Source organism: Psammomys obesus, unplaced genomic scaffold, assembly GCF_907164565.1.
Source record: "Psammomys obesus unplaced genomic scaffold, mPsaObe1.curated_primary_1811, whole genome shotgun sequence".
NCBI lineage: Eukaryota > Metazoa > Chordata > Mammalia > Rodentia > Muridae > Psammomys > Psammomys obesus.
Genome location: NW_026592776.1, coordinates 5,715,352 through 5,732,676, shown reverse-complemented (window position 1 = coordinate 5,732,676; position 17,325 = coordinate 5,715,352). Strand labels below are relative to the sequence as shown.

General features: G+C 39.1%; 1 protein-coding gene across 1 annotated transcript in view; it reads right to left on the bottom strand.

Annotated features, from left to right (window-relative positions):
* Pir (pirin) overlaps positions 1–17,325 on the bottom strand; it is a 106,045-nt gene that overhangs the window by 16,950 nt on the left and 71,770 nt on the right. Inside the window, 1 exon segment of the mRNA XM_055615780.1 lies at positions 7,532–7,576. Coding sequence (XP_055471755.1) covers positions 7,532–7,576 — 45 coding nt within the window.

Here is a 17,325-nt window from a genome sequence, read left to right as displayed (position 1 = left end):
GTCACAGATATTTTTATACCATGTTAGAGTGTAGAGCATATCTCAGAATAGAGTTTATGCTAGTTGTCACCTACAATTAAGAGCAGACCTGCTATTAAATCACTTCATTTCAAATGCCAGAAGAGAAGCTATATGTAATTGTGTCATAAACTTGTTCTTTAACGTTTTAATAATGTCACTGAGTCTTAAAAACATTTTCTAGAAGGAGCTTAGTAAATGTAGAACAAAACAAAATCCATGGCAGAAAAAAAAAATTAAATTTGTTTGATCTCTGACTTTGGGAGGAAGACAAAGGTGACTAGAAAATAAGCCTGATTTGGGTGTATAACAACTTCCTGGTGAAAATACTTCTACCTTTGCCAATTTCAAGAACTCAGCATGAGCTCAGGCACAATCAGTCCTTGCCAATTAGCAAGAGCCACCCCTAACATAACATTCATTTGTCAAAGGTATAAGTCAGCAAATGTCAAGGAGTGAATAATAGAACTCCACTGACTTCACATTCACACAGGAATTTGGCAAGATAAGTCTGGTAGTCCAAGAGGAGTGACGTTTAAAGTTGGGTAATATTTTAAACTGTGATAAGGGAAGGCATTTTATTAGGTGTGTTTTACTGACATCCTCTGTGGACAACGAACTACTTTTCTCTCTTCAACTAATTCATATGTAACACCCAGTACCCATGCGGTCCACTCCTGGACTCTGCTTTTGTCATATAGTATATGCTTCGTGATGCTGTTTTAATAGAGTGGTCTGACAAGAGACAGCACTCAAAAATACTGCTAAACTGGTAGTTCTCTGCACCTTTTATCAGAGTAGTGTGCTTGACAACAATGGTGATTGGCCTGTGAGGAAATCTTAATTTAAAAGCGGGTTCAGCACTTCCTCTAATCCTGACTTGACGGTGGGTGGGTGCTGCTGCTGCTTCCCATGTTCCTTCCTACTGATGTATAAGTGAAATCACAGTGTGGTACAGAAAGGACCATTTGAAATTTTCTACCCCAAAGAACGCTTTCCTCACCGACACCAGAATCAAGTTTCCAGGGTGATAATTTACAGTCTACTTTAAGTTTCTAGCTTCCTATGCTATGGAGTCTTCAAAACAGAGCCATGGACTGACAGCATTATGATCTCCATATCATTTCTATGATATCCCACCCATCTGGTTATCTCCTGAACCTAAAATAAGTCCTCTGAAAACATATCCTATTGTTTCTGACTACTTGTAATTATAAAATGAGCCAAATCAGATAATAAAATACTTTCCATTGGCAATCTTTGCCAAGAATGTTAAATCTAATAATGCAGTTAAGGAACACTTAACCAAAAAATGTAATTGTTGGGTTTTTTTTTTTTGCCTAAATAATCATAAAAGGGCAAAATACTTTTAAAAAATCTGTTTTTTAATATTGAGGTCCAGCTCCAGTATGTGACCATCCTCTTTTCATTTTCTTCTCTTAATAAAAACTGGTATCTCACACTCTGTTCCACACAGACTTTAGCATCATCAGATTTACATGTATAGCAGAAATTCTTTTATCTCCTACAACAGACTGCTAATTGAAAAACAAACTGCCTGACGCGCCTCATTTTTTAAGTGTAATGGTCCTGTAATATACAAATTTTGATAAGTACAGTTGAGGTGTTGGTAGCTAGATTGAGGCATTGCCTTTCATTTTGTTCATTTATTTAGCATGCATCTCTGTGTGCATGTGCATTTATGAATATATGCACGAGGGTGGAATAGCCTGGCTAGAGGTTGACATTGGGTGACTTTCTCAACTGCTCTTCACCTTCTTTTTTCAGATGGGATCTCTCACTGAACCTGAAGCTCATTGATTTGTTACACTGCTTGGCTACCAAGATCCAGAGATCCCCTTGTCTTCTCTAACACAGCACTAATTTTATAGGTACACGCTACCACCACCCCCAGCTTTTTATTAATGATGTTAAAGATCTGAACTCAAATTACCATGCCTGACCAGTAAACACTTTGTCTACAGACTCATGTCTTCTGCCTCTTGTCCTCTTTTTTTTTAATGTAGACCCATGAGGCATCCCCTAAATCCTTCTACATTATTAACAGTTTCCCTAATGTCCACTTCTTAAATTTTCTTCAGCAACTTATGTTTACTAGACATTGGACTTATTTGTAAAATGGTCACAATTTCATTTATTCTACAAATATACACATTACCAATATTCTCTCCACGAGTCTCTTGAGTCAGGGTCTCTCACTGAATCTGGGCTAAGCCAACAAGCCCCAGTGATCCTTTCTGTTCCTCTCCCCATAATACTGGAGTCACAGGCACATACCATCACGTTCAGCTTTTTCTGTGGGTTCTGAGGATTTGAAATGGGAATTCTTGGCTTATACCTTGGAATTCCCCACTCTAACCACATCGCCTATCACTGAGGATGCTGACGAGGAAGAGCAAGTCAGAGGCTGAGACTCTCTAGTGCTCACTGACTATCGGATACAGCTAAAAAGGTGAGTTCCGGTTCAATGAGAGACTCTGTTTGAAAAGAAAGGTGGGGGCTAACTGAGGAAGCAACTTGATGCTGACCTACATGTGAGCCTACACACATGTGAACATATCCACACTAACAAATACATACATCACATATACCACACCCACATATAACACAAAACACACATTTTAACGATCTTATTGTTATTTCCTTACACAAGTCCATTTCAAGTAAGTTTATAATGTACCTTACATATATTTCCCTCACATTCCACTACTCACATCCTCCTCTTCTCTCTCTATGCCTTTGTTCTACAATTAATAGCACTCTTAAATCTTTATTTTATGCAGTCTTTCAAAATTACTTTTGCCATCCAAATTGTGGCTTTTTGTTCTATCTCAATATACTACCTACATATGTTGACATTTCATTAACTGAACAACGGGTGTTTAATATTGTATAAAAGAGAATGACTTGCTTATCAGTTCCTGCCATCTGGGGGTTGAGTAGTGCCATTCATGTTTATAAGCATGATAAAGTTGAGGTACTAAAGTTGGGAAGCATTTTCTGGGTTCTCGCTATGTTACGACATTTTAAACAGCTATTTCTATTCATTTCTTTTTCTGCAGTGATGTGCTGTTGTGCTCTTGTTTTTCTCATTTCCAATCTCATGGGGTGTAGAGGAGCAAAGCAAAGAGGTCAGATTCAAATGAAGTCATTTTTCCTGTTGCTCATTAGCTGAGCAAGAATCCTCAGAGGCCAGTTTGGGGAGCTGGAGTCTGTCCATGGTCCAGTTTACTTTGGACACACACAACTTCACTCAGAGGCTAGAGACAACAACACCATCTTCTGCCAGACGTTTTGTACATGTGGACCATTGTCATAGAGGTGGGGGAATAACCCAGTGAGAAGAAATGACTCAAGACAATTTCACCTTATGTCAAGAAAAACAAGTGGAAGTGTTGGCCTAGAGTTTCCAAACTCTTCACTTATTGAGGTCTGGGGCTAAAAGTCTGTCTTATTTCTAATAAAGCTGTAAACACTGGATCAAAGAGGCTTTGCAGATTACTTATCAAGCTTTCTACCCTTCATCCTCTCTTTAATGCCGTTTAAGACAAAATCATTTGTGAACTTTTGCAGAGTCAAGAGGCTAAGAAAGGTTTTCACTTAAAAAAATGGCAAAGAATTAAAAATAATAGTTAGGATACATGGAAAATACATGAAGTTCACAAAAACTTGGATTGCAACATTCACCCCATATATTTATGTATCGTCCATGGCTGTTTTCATGCTACATGAACATTTCACAGTAGTCCCAGAGACAAAAATATTTGTTCTCTGGCCCTTTCCATAAAGTTTGGTGCCCCCTCTAACTTTTTCTTATAATAATAAACATTTATGGAATCTTTAACACCTTAAAATTATGCCCTTCCTTATTCCATATCTGCAGATCTTTTTTATCTTAAAATCCTAAGTCAAGTGTGAGATCTCCAAAAGATATTTCTCTTACTATTTTTATAAGATAGTATATGAATCTCTGGATATATTCTCTCATTCCTCCCAGACAGTTAAAACATTTCACTGTGCACACACAGCACATTAGTACAGTACTGCTGGAGGTTTGTATTTTTTTTTTCAACTTGAATCTTTACTCTTTTGAATGATAAAATAAGTGAATTTTGTTGAAGGCTGGTAATTAAAATCCCATTCAGTGAAAAAGGAAGCAAACCCAATTATGTCACATTATTAATAAATTCAAATTACTGTTTTTTCCAGACGAGTCAAGTGACTTGAACACCTTATTTGTTTTTCAGAATATAAGGAATGGTTGAAATAAATCACTCAGGATATGGTATCACACCCTGTGTAGATGCCATTAACAAGCCATCTGTCTACAAATTAAGACTATATTTCTCAATGAGGATGGCTCCCTGCAAATTAAGAATGTTATTTCCCAAAAAGGAAGTGCCCTGCTGGGAACCCCACAGGAGTGTGGTAGAGAGCTTCCAACGCCAGACAGTCTCAGAAATGGAGAATTGTGGCCTACATCTTGAGATGCCACACACACACACACACACACACACACACACACACACACATCCATTTTACTCCTTGTGGTGGATGGATAGGAAGCGAAGGAAATGTTTAGCTTCTTTCTGAAGCACAACTCAAATGAACATTCTGGTATAAGGAGTTGATTCAAGAGATAATACCAGGGAACAGCAGTCCAGATATGAGCAGAGCTATAGGGGGAAAGAAAGTTCAGTCGTTACCTTTCTCTTGCTATGACAAAACATCATGACCAAGACATCTTATGAAAGTGTTCAGCAGCAGATTGAAATAGATGCTGAGACTCACAGCCAAACACTGGGTGGAACACAGAAGATCTTGTGGAAGAGCAGGGGAAGGATAGAAGAACACAGAAGGTACAAAAATTCCACAAGAACACCAACAGAGCCAACTAACCGGAGCACAGGGGGGCTTGCAGAGACTGTAGCACCAACCAAAGACCATGCATGGACTGGACCTAGCCCCCCTACAAAGATATAATCTATGGGCAGTTTAGTCTTTATATGGATTTCCTAGTAAGGGGAGCAGGGGCTGTCTCTTACAAGGACTCTGTTGCCTTCTTTTCAACTAATTCCATTTGGCAGGGCTGCTCTGCCAAGCCAAGAGAGTGGAGGATGTGCTCAGTCCTGATGTGACTTGATAAGTTGGGGTGGGTTGGTGGAAGGAGCACCCCTTTTCTGTGGAATAGGGGGTAGTAGAAGGAAGCGGTAGGGAGGGTGGGACCAGGAGGAGAAGAGAGAGAAGATTATGATCAGGATGTAAAGTGAATAAATAAATAAATTTAAAAGAAAACAGAAAAAAAAATAAAGGGAGCTTGATTGAGAATATGATTTCAAAGGGTTAAAGCATGGCAGTAAGGACAGCTGAGAACTCACATCATGATCTACAAGAAGAAGGTAGAGGGCACTTTTGGAATAGCATTAGCCTTTTAAAACCTTAAAGCTAACCCACAGAGACACACCTCCTCCCACAAGTCCATGCTTCATAATCCTTCCTAAACTGCTCCATCAACTGGGGACCTACTATTCAAACATATGAGCCTATAGGGGCCATTCCCATTCAAACCACCACAGCAAGGACAGGTACCTGATCATACACTCCAACTGTGAAAAGCTTGAATATATAACCCCAGTAGGAAATTCAGGAATGGGTTCTGACATAGCTTATTCAAGGAGCTAGTGAACTTCCAGAAAGTTAATGGCCAGTGCCTTTGTCCTTTCTGACTAGAACAGAGCAATCTTTCCAAGTTTCAGAAAAAGTGGCAGAGACGCTGGCAGTTGGAAGCTGGTCAGCAGATACTGAAGAAGCAAGGCCTTGTGGGGTTTAAGTGGGACATTCTTACCATATGCTGCAGCTGAACCATTTGCTGTCATCCACAAAAAGAACATTTTCCTGTTTTCAAGAAGATGGGAATAGTTGGGGTGGATACAAACAGATGTAACCTGCTCTGCATGTCCTTCTATCATGTAGTTTCTGCTTCTTCTGCTACTGTATAATGGAAGTTTTGGTTTCTTTAAAAGCTCAGTTGTGTTACGTAAATGTTTTTTGTTTTAATCCTAAGTGTGGGAGTTTAGTTAGGCTTTAGTTTTGTCCACAGCTTTTAATTGTCCTGTGAGGGGCATGGTCTTTGATAGCTTGTAACTGCCTGCTTCTGTCTCTTGGGGCATAGAAAAGGGGCATGGTCTAGGGCTCTGAAAATATAGATATGAGAACCCAGACAGTGTGGCATGCAGTGGTGGAGTGTGGTAAGTGGAAGTTTAGAGAGACCAGGGATGGTCGGTGTGGCAGTTTAGAGCAGACAGACAGAAAGAAACACTTTGGGGCACAGTGGCTTGGACGAGACTGCTGGATGTATTTGCTGTTGATGGACATTGGTATAGGCCTAAAAGAAGCCATCTACCCTAAGCAGCCGAGATAAGTAAAGGGGTCTGCGTTCTTTCTCCCCTATAACCTCTCTTCTACCTAGGGTTAGGGGGTTGGTTGAAGGGAGGTAGGGGCATAAATACTCCAAATAAAATAGAGTTTTAAAATGAGCACAACAGGATTGGCTACGCTTAAAAACACAACCTGGTCTGAACTCTACATTGTAACTGAATAGTGTGTAGGTAGGACATGGAAACTGATATTGAGGAACACTTGTATATTAGTTACTTTTCTATTGCTGTGATTTAAAAAAACCACAAAGGCAGCTTATAGAAGGAAGGGTTTACTTGGCTTATGGTTCCTTAGGGATACGATTTTCTCATGGTGGGGAAGTATTGCAGCAAGCAAAGCATGGTGGCTGCAGTTGGATGATGAAAACTTACATCTTGAACATCAAGCAGGAATCAAAGAGCAAGAACTAGCAATGGTGAGACGAGATTCTTTAGACTCTCAAAGCCTACTTTTAGTGACACACCTCTTCAACAAGGTCATACATCCCAAACATCCCCAAACAGAGACACTAGCTGGGGACCAAGAATTCAAATGACAAAGCCTGTGGGGGCCATTGTCTTTCATGCCACCATTGCTTGGTTCTTGCTTCAGTTATGCAGATGTGAAACCTTGGCATAAATAACTTTTATTAGATATCTCACTGCTCATTTATAAAATGAGAGTTGCTTTGTTCTTAAATATGCATTTCTCTACAAACAACAGCATACAACCTTTAGATTAAAAAAAGTGAGATACCTGAAATATTTAACTTGTTAAAAAAACAGACAGCTGCTCTCATTGGAGCCTACTGGAGCTCTACCTCTTTATGGTTATGGAAACTGTTAACCTCTTAGATTTAACACACACAATCATGCCTGTACCTTTTGCCTGGACTCATGTTGTTCTCTGTTACTGAACATTCCGGAAGCTGTAAGGCACACTGCTCCAGTTTGGTGTGGGAAGAAAGAAGGCGTACCATTCAATTACATATAATCGTTTGGGTAGTTTATCCTTATCCTTTCAGTAGTTTGAATTAATCTGCAATTAAACCCCAAATGGCATACTCTTTACTCACTAATATATACATATCCAGAGATGGCATAAACAAAGCTTGTCCACCCTGGAAAAGAGCCAGAGATATTACAGTATCAGTATGTATAATATCAATTTATAGATATTTATTGCATATGAATTTTGCTTCCATTATAAATATGATATAAACATATATAACAGCAACAAAAGAAAAAGATGAGGATGAATTTTTTTTAGAAAATGTTTTAAGACTTTAGATCTGTAAGCTTTTTATTACATATATTGTATATTTGCATCTTTTCTTTCTCACATACACATTCATACAAGCATGCACAAACATACCTCTTTTTTATTTTTATTTTTTACAAACATACTTCTATACCTAAAGGACTTAAGAGTTCTTGTGATCTAAGGGCCACCCAAAGTAGGCACTTTACAGTTTACTTTGGCAATATATCTATTTGTCCCAAATTATAATAACACATTTGTTTTATTTTTTTTAATGTGTGTGTGTGTTTGTCAGCTGCCCACAAGGTCAGAAGGGGGCATCACAACCCCTGGAGATGGGAGTTACCATAAGAATTTATGGACTGGCTGAAGGGATCTGAATTATACTCATCTGATAGAGCAATAAGTACTGTGAACCAGCGAGCCATTCTCCAGTCCACAAATTGTTTCTTGTAGTTCTATCACCATGTTATAAGCTATGGCACTCCAGTCTAGCTTCATGTTCAGTTTGTTGTACTTCCAAGTTGGGTGAAGTTTGAATAATGAATCTAGTGCAGTTTTTTTAGTTGAGTTCTAATTTTCAGTGAACACATTCTCTTTTATATTTATTATAAGAGCATGCACACATTAAGAATGTGTGCCACATCCTGGTGGCCTCTAGAGACTGACCAAATTGGGTCATCAACGAAGTAATGAGAGAAAGAGAGAGAGAGAATGAATGAGAGAGAATATGCTTATATGGGATTGGGTGGTCAGGGCTCTTAGAGAACCTGCAGCACACTGGAAGCTTAGCATCTTTGTTATATACAGTTGAACAGGAGGCACAGTTATTGCATACAACTGAGCAGGGAAGCAGGATTAGCTAACCTCAGTAGGGGCAGTCTCTGTAGGGAAGAGCTCTTCAGGCTGGAAACAACCCAGGGGGACATGGAAGTTATGCTGGATATTTTCTGCACAAACTCTGAACCAGAGAAGAGCTTTGCCATCCCTCTGAGCCTTACCCAAGGAAGGCTTTGTCACTGCCATGCTGCTGTATTGGCGTCCTTGACATGGCTGTGCTTTCGTCAATAATGTGCTTGCATTTAGTACTTCACTTGCTTCCTAAAAACAAAAATCTAAAATTTCTTGGTGATTAACAGGTTTTAGATGGCCTGTGTGATTCTTGGAATTGTCTTCATATGTTTTCAAAGAAAAGAATACTGTGACTCATGAAGGTGCACGTGTATGCTCATACACATGAAGACCAGAGGTCAACCTTAGGTATCCTTCCTCAGGAGCCATCCACTTTGATGAGGTTGGGTCTTTCACTGGGACCTAGGGCTCACAGATAAGACTTGGGTGGCTGGCCAGCAAGCCCCAGGGATCTGTGTGCCTCTTCTTCCCCAGTGCTGGCATTTCAAACACATACCACTATATCTGGCTTTTCCTAAGATTTCACAAGAATGAATCTAATCTATCTGAAAGTAATGCCATTTTGTTCTCTCCTTCATTTACTCTCCCACCATTTATTGAGCCACTATCATTGATTTTGTGTTGTGGGCATAGATGCAAATGTCAAGAGGGTACAACCACTTGTATTCAAGTGGGACAATGTGAGTGCAGAAAATCCCTCATAGATGCTGAAAACACATGCCCATAATCTACAGCCACATTCCAGTGTACACAGCCTGGCTTTGTATCTTTAATGGATGATCAGGTTTTCTATTTCTCCTTAGCTTAATTTAGAATTCTATCCTACAAATAAATCCTTTCTTTCAGCTTAAAAAATGTTTGGATAGAAAATGGTTAACATTTCTTTTGCTAAGTGCAAATGGCTCTATTTCTTGTTTATCTTGAGAAAAAAAGTAACACATTGTTTTAAGAATACCAAAGCATGGGCCATCTAAACTGGAAATCTTTCTATAAATCTTATCTACTCTGACATAAAAGGTGAGTAATTTGGTATTTGTACTTTAGAACTTTTTCTTTTGTGTATTTAGTATTTGCTTCAAAAGTAGGAGAAACTCAATGTTGTGTTTTTTCTGTGTCAAAACATGGGGCAGTAACTCATCCTTAGGAGACTGCAAAGTGTTCCATTGTCATGAATCTGGTTTTGTCCACATAGTCAGTCCTTTCTTCACAGTTTTAAGGCAGGTGAAAGGAAACTATTTCTAGAACTGTGAAAAGCTTTATCCTTCACTTTCTTCTTCACTCTCCAAACAGATCCCTATCTGTAATAATCACTTGGGTCTGTTTATTCTTCCTTTAAAAATCCTTTATAACAAAGCCCAGAAGAACAGAGAGTGTGCTCAAGGAGCTGTCAGGTGAGTGTTCTATGTTCGTTCACCTGTTTTTCTCTCTGTTAAAATACTCTCTTAGGATATACAGTCTTTGCTCAGTTTTAACACAGTTTATGCTGCTAGGTAGAAGGCACAGAGCATTAGAGCTAGTGGAACAGGAACTGTAGATCAATCTCCCTTTTCTCTTCTTTGTAGCAAAATACCTACCCATAAGCCCTATTAATCTTGGTTTCATTTCCAGGGAACACCATTTCGTAGGGTGTCCAAAAAGAAAATAAATGTCAAATAGTATAAATGAGTTCATACTACAGGTTTAAGAAGAAACATTTTTGTTGTTGTTTTTTAAAGGTTTTTCAAGACAGGGTTTCTCTGTGTAGCCTTGGGTGTCTTGGACTAGCTTTGTAGACCAGGCTAGCCTTGAACTCACAGAGATCTGCTTGTCTCTGCCTCCCTGAATGCTGGGAATAAAGGTGTGCACCACCACACAGCTTTAGAAACATTCTGTTCAAATTATTCCTTTGGTAAAAGCAGGATTGTATCAGCCAAGGGCTCTCCCCTGTGCAATTTTCAGGTCTTTCTTCCTTCCTTCAACTCTCCTCTCACTTTTACAACCTGCACTAGGAACTAATGCCACTCTCAGATTTTTGTCATTCTATCAGAAGTCACAGAGCATACATTCTCCCCCCCCCCTCAACAAACATGGCCTCCCTACCGTCTCTATGCAGTTGGGAAGATCTTCCATTCCCTTGGGAAATAATAAATAAAATGTGTTGAGATAAAGATCATAGTTTTCTTCTGGTCCCTGAGAACAGATAAGTCAGCAACACATGCAAGTCAGATCTCCTTTAGCCAAACACAAAACAAATGTACAACGTGGCTTTTAAATATGTAAATCACTTTCTGTGGCATTCACTCTATTTCCAAGGGAGTTCCTAAATCTTAAAAATATCCCTAGTGAGAGATTTCCGCAGCCTACATTCCTTGGCTTAAGCCAGACCATGTTTCTCCTGTCTTCATTAAGAGTTCATAATTTCAGTGAATTTACAACTACTCTTATGCATGTATATAGAGGAAGATGTAGAAAAACATGGCCTGCTGACACACCAAATTCCTAACAGAAGTCAGCTTAGCAGAAGAAATGAGAGAGGGTGAAGGAGGTAAGAAGACAACATACCTATTCCCAAACTTCGGCTTACAATGTTTCCAAGACCTCAAAGCAGCTCTGATCCCAGGACCATGCATGGAAAGGCTCCACATTCAACTTCTCCAGGCAACCCCTTCACTGTAGACCTCACATCTGGCTGTCTGGGATAGGAAGCAGAACTGCTTGGTCCTCTCCCGTCCTTCTTCTTCAAAACTATTTTTCAACTTTTGTTTTGAAATAATTTGACACGTTGAAAAGTTTCAAAGACACTATAAAGAATTGCTGTATATTATTACCCAAGTTCTACCAAAGCCAACACACTATCCCACATGCTTCGCTATTCTTCTGGTATAAAATTGACTGTTCTTTTTAAATACACACACACACACACACACACACACACACACACACACACACAAATGAATGCCTAATGCATAAGATTTTTTTTATTTTAATCCATTTTCTTTACACCTCTTTCCATTGTGCTTTGATCAACATATTTGTAGGTCAGCACTTCTAATACAGCTGGGACCTGGACCTAAAATGGACCCATGCACCCCACAACACCAATCCAAGTGCTCTCTGCTCTCCTCTTGCATTATAAAATACAGTAACCTAAGAATGGCAGGGTCACTGTGACCTACAACATAGTCAAGAATTCTGCATATTAGAATTGTCTCCCAAACATTGTATACATGTATAAAATTGTCAACAAAACAACCTACAGTAGCAATAAGACCCTCATGGCACTTAGGAACACGTATTCCCCTGAATATTGTAACTTAGAATAGCTAACATTAAGATGAATTTTCTGATGACACAGCAACTGACAGCTCACACCACAAGACATAAATGCAGGGATAGTTAATGTCCATCTTATATCTAAACACAAACAGCAAATCAAAGAGAAATCACTAAAGATCCATTAATTGGTTGAGTAGCAAACAAAATGGCAGGTGAAAATCAGTGTGAGTAACACTGGGCTGATTATAATTTCACCTCAACATTTCCTACCTAATGGATCTTACACAAGATACATAATCCCTCAGTACTTTAGCTTCCTCATCTGAAAAAAAAATGGGGTAATCATCCTGGCCCACAGGATTATAGGTGTTAATACAGTCATGACAAACAGTAGGTTATAATTATTAGTAGTATTGCAACTAATAGATTACAACTAAGGATGATTCATTGAGCTGCACCTACTGAAGATGTTCATGATATTTCTTGTTGGCTGAGCCTCTTAGCTTCCTTCCTCTTTCCCTCCCTCCCTCTCTCTCCCGATTTCTTTACCTTTCTCTTTTCTTTCTTTCTTTCTTTCTTTCTTTCTTTCTTTCTTTCTTTCTTTCTTTCTTTCTTTCTTTCTTTCTTTCTTCTCTCCCTTCCTCTCTCTTTTCTTTTCTTTTCTTTTCTTTTCTTTCTTAGGTAGAGTCTCAGGCTGGCTTCAAACTCACTATCTAGCCTAAGCTGACTTCACACTCCTCAAAGAATTATCCTGCTTTTGCCTCTTGATTGCTGGGATTAAAGACATGCACCACCACATTTTTTTAAAGTGTAGTTCTATATAAGAATGCATTAAAAACAATTTCATCAAGGAATATAAAATTTTAGTTCAATAGCATAAGTTCAAGACACTTATTTCTATAATATGGTACTAAATTTACTAACAGTGTATTATATTCTCAAAAAATGTTCTGCTTAGGGCTCTGAGATGGCTCAGTGATTAAAAACACTTACTGATCTGGTGGAGAACCATGATTCAGTTTCCAGCACCCACAGAGTGACTCACAGCCATCTGTAACTCCAATTCTGGGTAATCCAATGTTTTCTTCTGATGTCCACAGGTTCTAGGTACACATGTGGTACACATACATACATACATACATACATACATACATACCACTCATACTTGTGAAATAAAAAAAATTTCTATGCTAGGTACAGTACTGCATGCTTTAATCCCAGCACTTGGAAAGCAGATGCAAGTGGATCTTTGTGAGTTTGAGCCCAGCCTGGTCTACACAGCGAGTTCCATGACAGCCAGGGCTACATCATAAGACTGCCTCAAAAATTGTTCTCCATCATGTTTCACAGGAAGAAGTAATACTAGTTCACTGTCAATTGAAAATAATTTATTATTATTTTAGTTTTTACAATTCATTTTATATCCTGATTGTAGCACTTTCCCTCAACTCCTCCTAGTCCCAGCATCCCTCCAACTTCCCCTCTATCCCCGTCCCCTCCAACAGCACCATAGACTGAGAACCAAGCCTTCAAATCACACATCCAGACCAATAGACATTCCATCCCAAGAGGCTTAATTTACTTATACCTGCAAACTCCCCTTCCTCTCTTTTAGACAGTCTCAAATAAGTTCAGGCTGACCTTACATTCATTGTGTAAGTGAGATGCCCTCCAACTCCTGATCTTCCTGCTTCTGTGTCTACCTCATGACTACTATGATTAATACAGATGATATTTTATTTTCTTTCCTTCCTTTCTTTTTCTGTCATTTTGAGACAGGGTCTCATGTAGCCTAGACTGGCCTCAAATTTCTATGTAGTGAAGGACGAACTTTATCCTACCTAAACTTCCCAAGATCTGGGATTAAACTACCATACATGGCTACAAAGTCCCCTTTTCTTTCTTTTTTTTTTTTTTTTGACTTTTATTTATTTATTTATTATTTTTCTTTTTTTGTTTTTTTATTAATGCTTATATTTTCATTTATTTATTTATTTTTGCTGTTGCTTTTTTATTTTTAATTTTTCATTAATTACACTTTATTCATTTTGTATCCCCCCATAAGCCCCTCCCTCCTCCCCTCCCAACCCCACCCTCCCTCCCCTTTCTGCATGCATGCCACTCCCCAAGTCCACTGATAGGAGAGGTTCTCCTCTTCTTTCTGATCTTAGTCTATCAGTTCTCATCAAAAGTGGCTGCATTGTCCTCTACTGTGGCCTGGTAAGGCTGCTCCCCCCTCAAGGGGAAGTGATCAACGAGCAGGCCAATCAGATTATGTCAGAGGCAGTCCCTCTTCCCATTACTATGTAACCCACTTGGACACTGAACTGCCATGGGCTACACCTGTGCAGGGGTTCCAGGTCATCTCCACAAATAGTCCTTGGCTGGAGTATGATTTTCTGGGAAGTCCCCTGTGTTCAAATTATCTTGTTCTGTTGCTCTCCTTGTGGAGTTCCCTTCCCCTCCAGCTCTTACTATTTCCCACTTCTTACATAAAATTCCATTCACTCTGCCCATCAGTTGGCCATCAGGCTCAGCATCTGCTTTGACAGTCTATACTGCAGAAGCTTTCAGAGGCCCTCTGTGGCAGGTTCCAAGGTTGTTTCCTGTTTTCTTCTGGCTTTCAGAGGCCCTCTGTAGCAGGTTCCGTGGTTGTTTCCTATTTTCTTTTTCTTCTGATGTCCATCCTCTTTGCCTTTCAGGATGGGGATTGAACATTTTAGTTAGGGTCCTCTCTTTTGCTTAGTTTGTTTAGATGTACAGATTTTAGTGGGTTTATTCTATATTGTATGTTTATATGAGTGAGTATATACCATGCGTGTCTTTTTGCTTCTGGGACAACTCACTCAGGATGATCCTTTCCAGGTCCCACCATTTACCTGCAAATTTCATGATTTCCTTATTTTTCATTGCTGAGTAATACTCCATTGTATAGATATACCAAAGTTTTTGCATCTATTCTCTAGTTGAGGGGCATCTGGGATGTTTCCAGCTTCTGGCTATTACAAATAAAGCTGCTACAAACATGGTTGAGCAAACGTCCTTTTTGTGTACTTGTGCCTCTTTTGGGTATATGCCTAGGAGTGGTATGGCTGGATCTTGAGGAAGCACTATTCCTAGTTGTCTGAGAAAGCGCCAGATTGATTTCCAGAGTGGTTGTACCAGTTTACATTCCCAGCAGCAGTGGAGAAGGGTTCCCCTTTCTCCACAACCTCTCCAACATGTGTTGTCCCTTGAGTTTTTCATCTTGGCCATTCTGATGGGTGTAAGGTGAAATCTCAGGGTTGTTTTGATTTGCATTTCCCTAATGGCTAATGAGGTTGAGCATTTCTTTAAGTGTTTCTCTGCCATTCGATATTCCTCTGCAGAGAATTCTCTCTTTAGCTCTGTTCACCATTTTTTTTAGTAGATTACTTGGTTTATTGCTTTTCAGCTTGTTTAGCTCTTTATATATATTGGATATGAGTCCTCTGTCAGATAAAGGGTTGGTGATGATTCTTTCCCAATCTGTAGACAGTCGCTTTGTTTTGATGACGGTGTCCTTTGCTTTACAGAAGCTTTTCAATTTCATGAGGTCCCATTTATTGATTGTTGCTCTTAGAGCCTGTGCTGTTGGTGTTCTGTTCAGGAAGTTTTCTCCTGTACCAATGAGTTCTAGGGTATTCCCCACTTTTTTTTCTAGCTGATTTAATGTGTCTGGTTTTATGTTGAGGTCTTTGATCCACTTGGACTTCAGTTTTGTGCAGGGTGATGAGTATGGATCTATTTTCATTTTTCTACATGTAGACATCCAGTTGGACCAGCACCATTTGTTGAAGATGCTATCTTTTTTCCATTGTATGGTTTTGGGCTCTTTGTCAAAAATCAGGTGTCTGTAAGTGTGTGGGTTTATTTCTGGGTCTTCTGTTCGATTCCATTGATCCACCATTCTGTTTCTATGCCAGTACCATGCAGTTTTTATAACTGTTGCTCTATAGTACAGCTTGAGATCAGGGATGGAGATACCTCCAGAAGATCTTTTATTGTAGAGGATTGTTTTAGCAATTCTCGGTTTCTTGTTATTCCATACGAAGTTGAGAATTTTTCTTTCCAGGTCTGTAAAGAATTGTGTTGGCAATTTGATGGGTATTGCATTAAATCTGTAGAATGCTTTTGGTAAGATGGCCATTTTTACTATGTTAATCCTGCCAAGCCATGAGCATGGGAGATCTTTCCATCTTCTCATATCTTCTTCTAATTCTTTCTTCAGAGACTTGAAATTTTTTTCATACAAGTCTTTGACTTGCTTGGTTAGGATTACACCAAGGTACTTTATGTCATTTGTGGCTATTGTGAATGGTGTTGTTTCTCTAATTTCTTTCTCAGCCATTTTGTCTTTTGTATACAGGAGCGCTACTGATTTTTTTGAGTTAATTTTGTATCCGGCCACTTTGCTGAAGGTGTTTATCAGCTGTAGGAGTTCCCTGGTAGAGTTTTTGGGGTCACTCATTTATACTATCATATCATCTGCAAATAGTGATAATTTGACTTCTTCCTTTCCCATCTGTATCCCCTTGATCTCCTTCAACTGTCTTATTGCTCTAGCAAGGACTTCCAGCACTATGTTGAAGAGATATGGAGAGAGTGGGCAGCCTTGTCTTGTCCCTGATTTCAGTGGGATTGCTTTAAGTTTCTCTCCGTTCAGTTTGATGTTGGCTATAGGCTTGCTGTATATCGCCTTTACTATGTTTAGATATGTGCCTTGTATCCCTGATCTCTCCAGTACTTTAAACATGAATGGATGTTGGATTTTGTCAAATGCTTTTTCAGCATCTAGGGAGATTATCATGTGAATTTTTTTCTTTCAGTTTGTTAATATGGTGGATCACATTGATGGATTTCTGTATATTGAACCACCCCTGCATACCTGGGATGAAGCCTACTTGGTCATAGTGGATAATATCTTTGATATGTTCTTGGATTCGGTTTGCAAGTATTTTGTTAAGTATTTTTGCATCAATGTTCATAAGGGAGATTGGCCTGAAGTTCTCTTTCTTTGTTGAGTCTTTGTGAGGTTTAGATACCAAGGTGATTGTGGCTTCATAGAATGAGTTTGGTAATGTTCCTTCTGCTTCTATTTTGTGGAATAGTTTGAAGAGAATTGGAGTTAGCTCTTCTTTGAAGGTCTGGTAGAATTCTGCGCTGAAGCCATCTGGTCTTGGGCTTTTATTGGATGGGAGACTTTTGATGACTGCTTCTATTTCTTTGGGGGATATAGGACTATTTAATTGATTTACCTGGTCCTGATTCAGCTTTGGTAAGTCAAATCGATCAAGAAAATTGTCCATTTCATTTAGGTTTTCAAATTTTGTTGAGTATAGACTTTTGAAGTAAGTCCTAATGATTGTTTGGATTTTCTCAGTGTCTGTAGTTATGTCCCCCTTTTCATTTCTGATTTTGTTG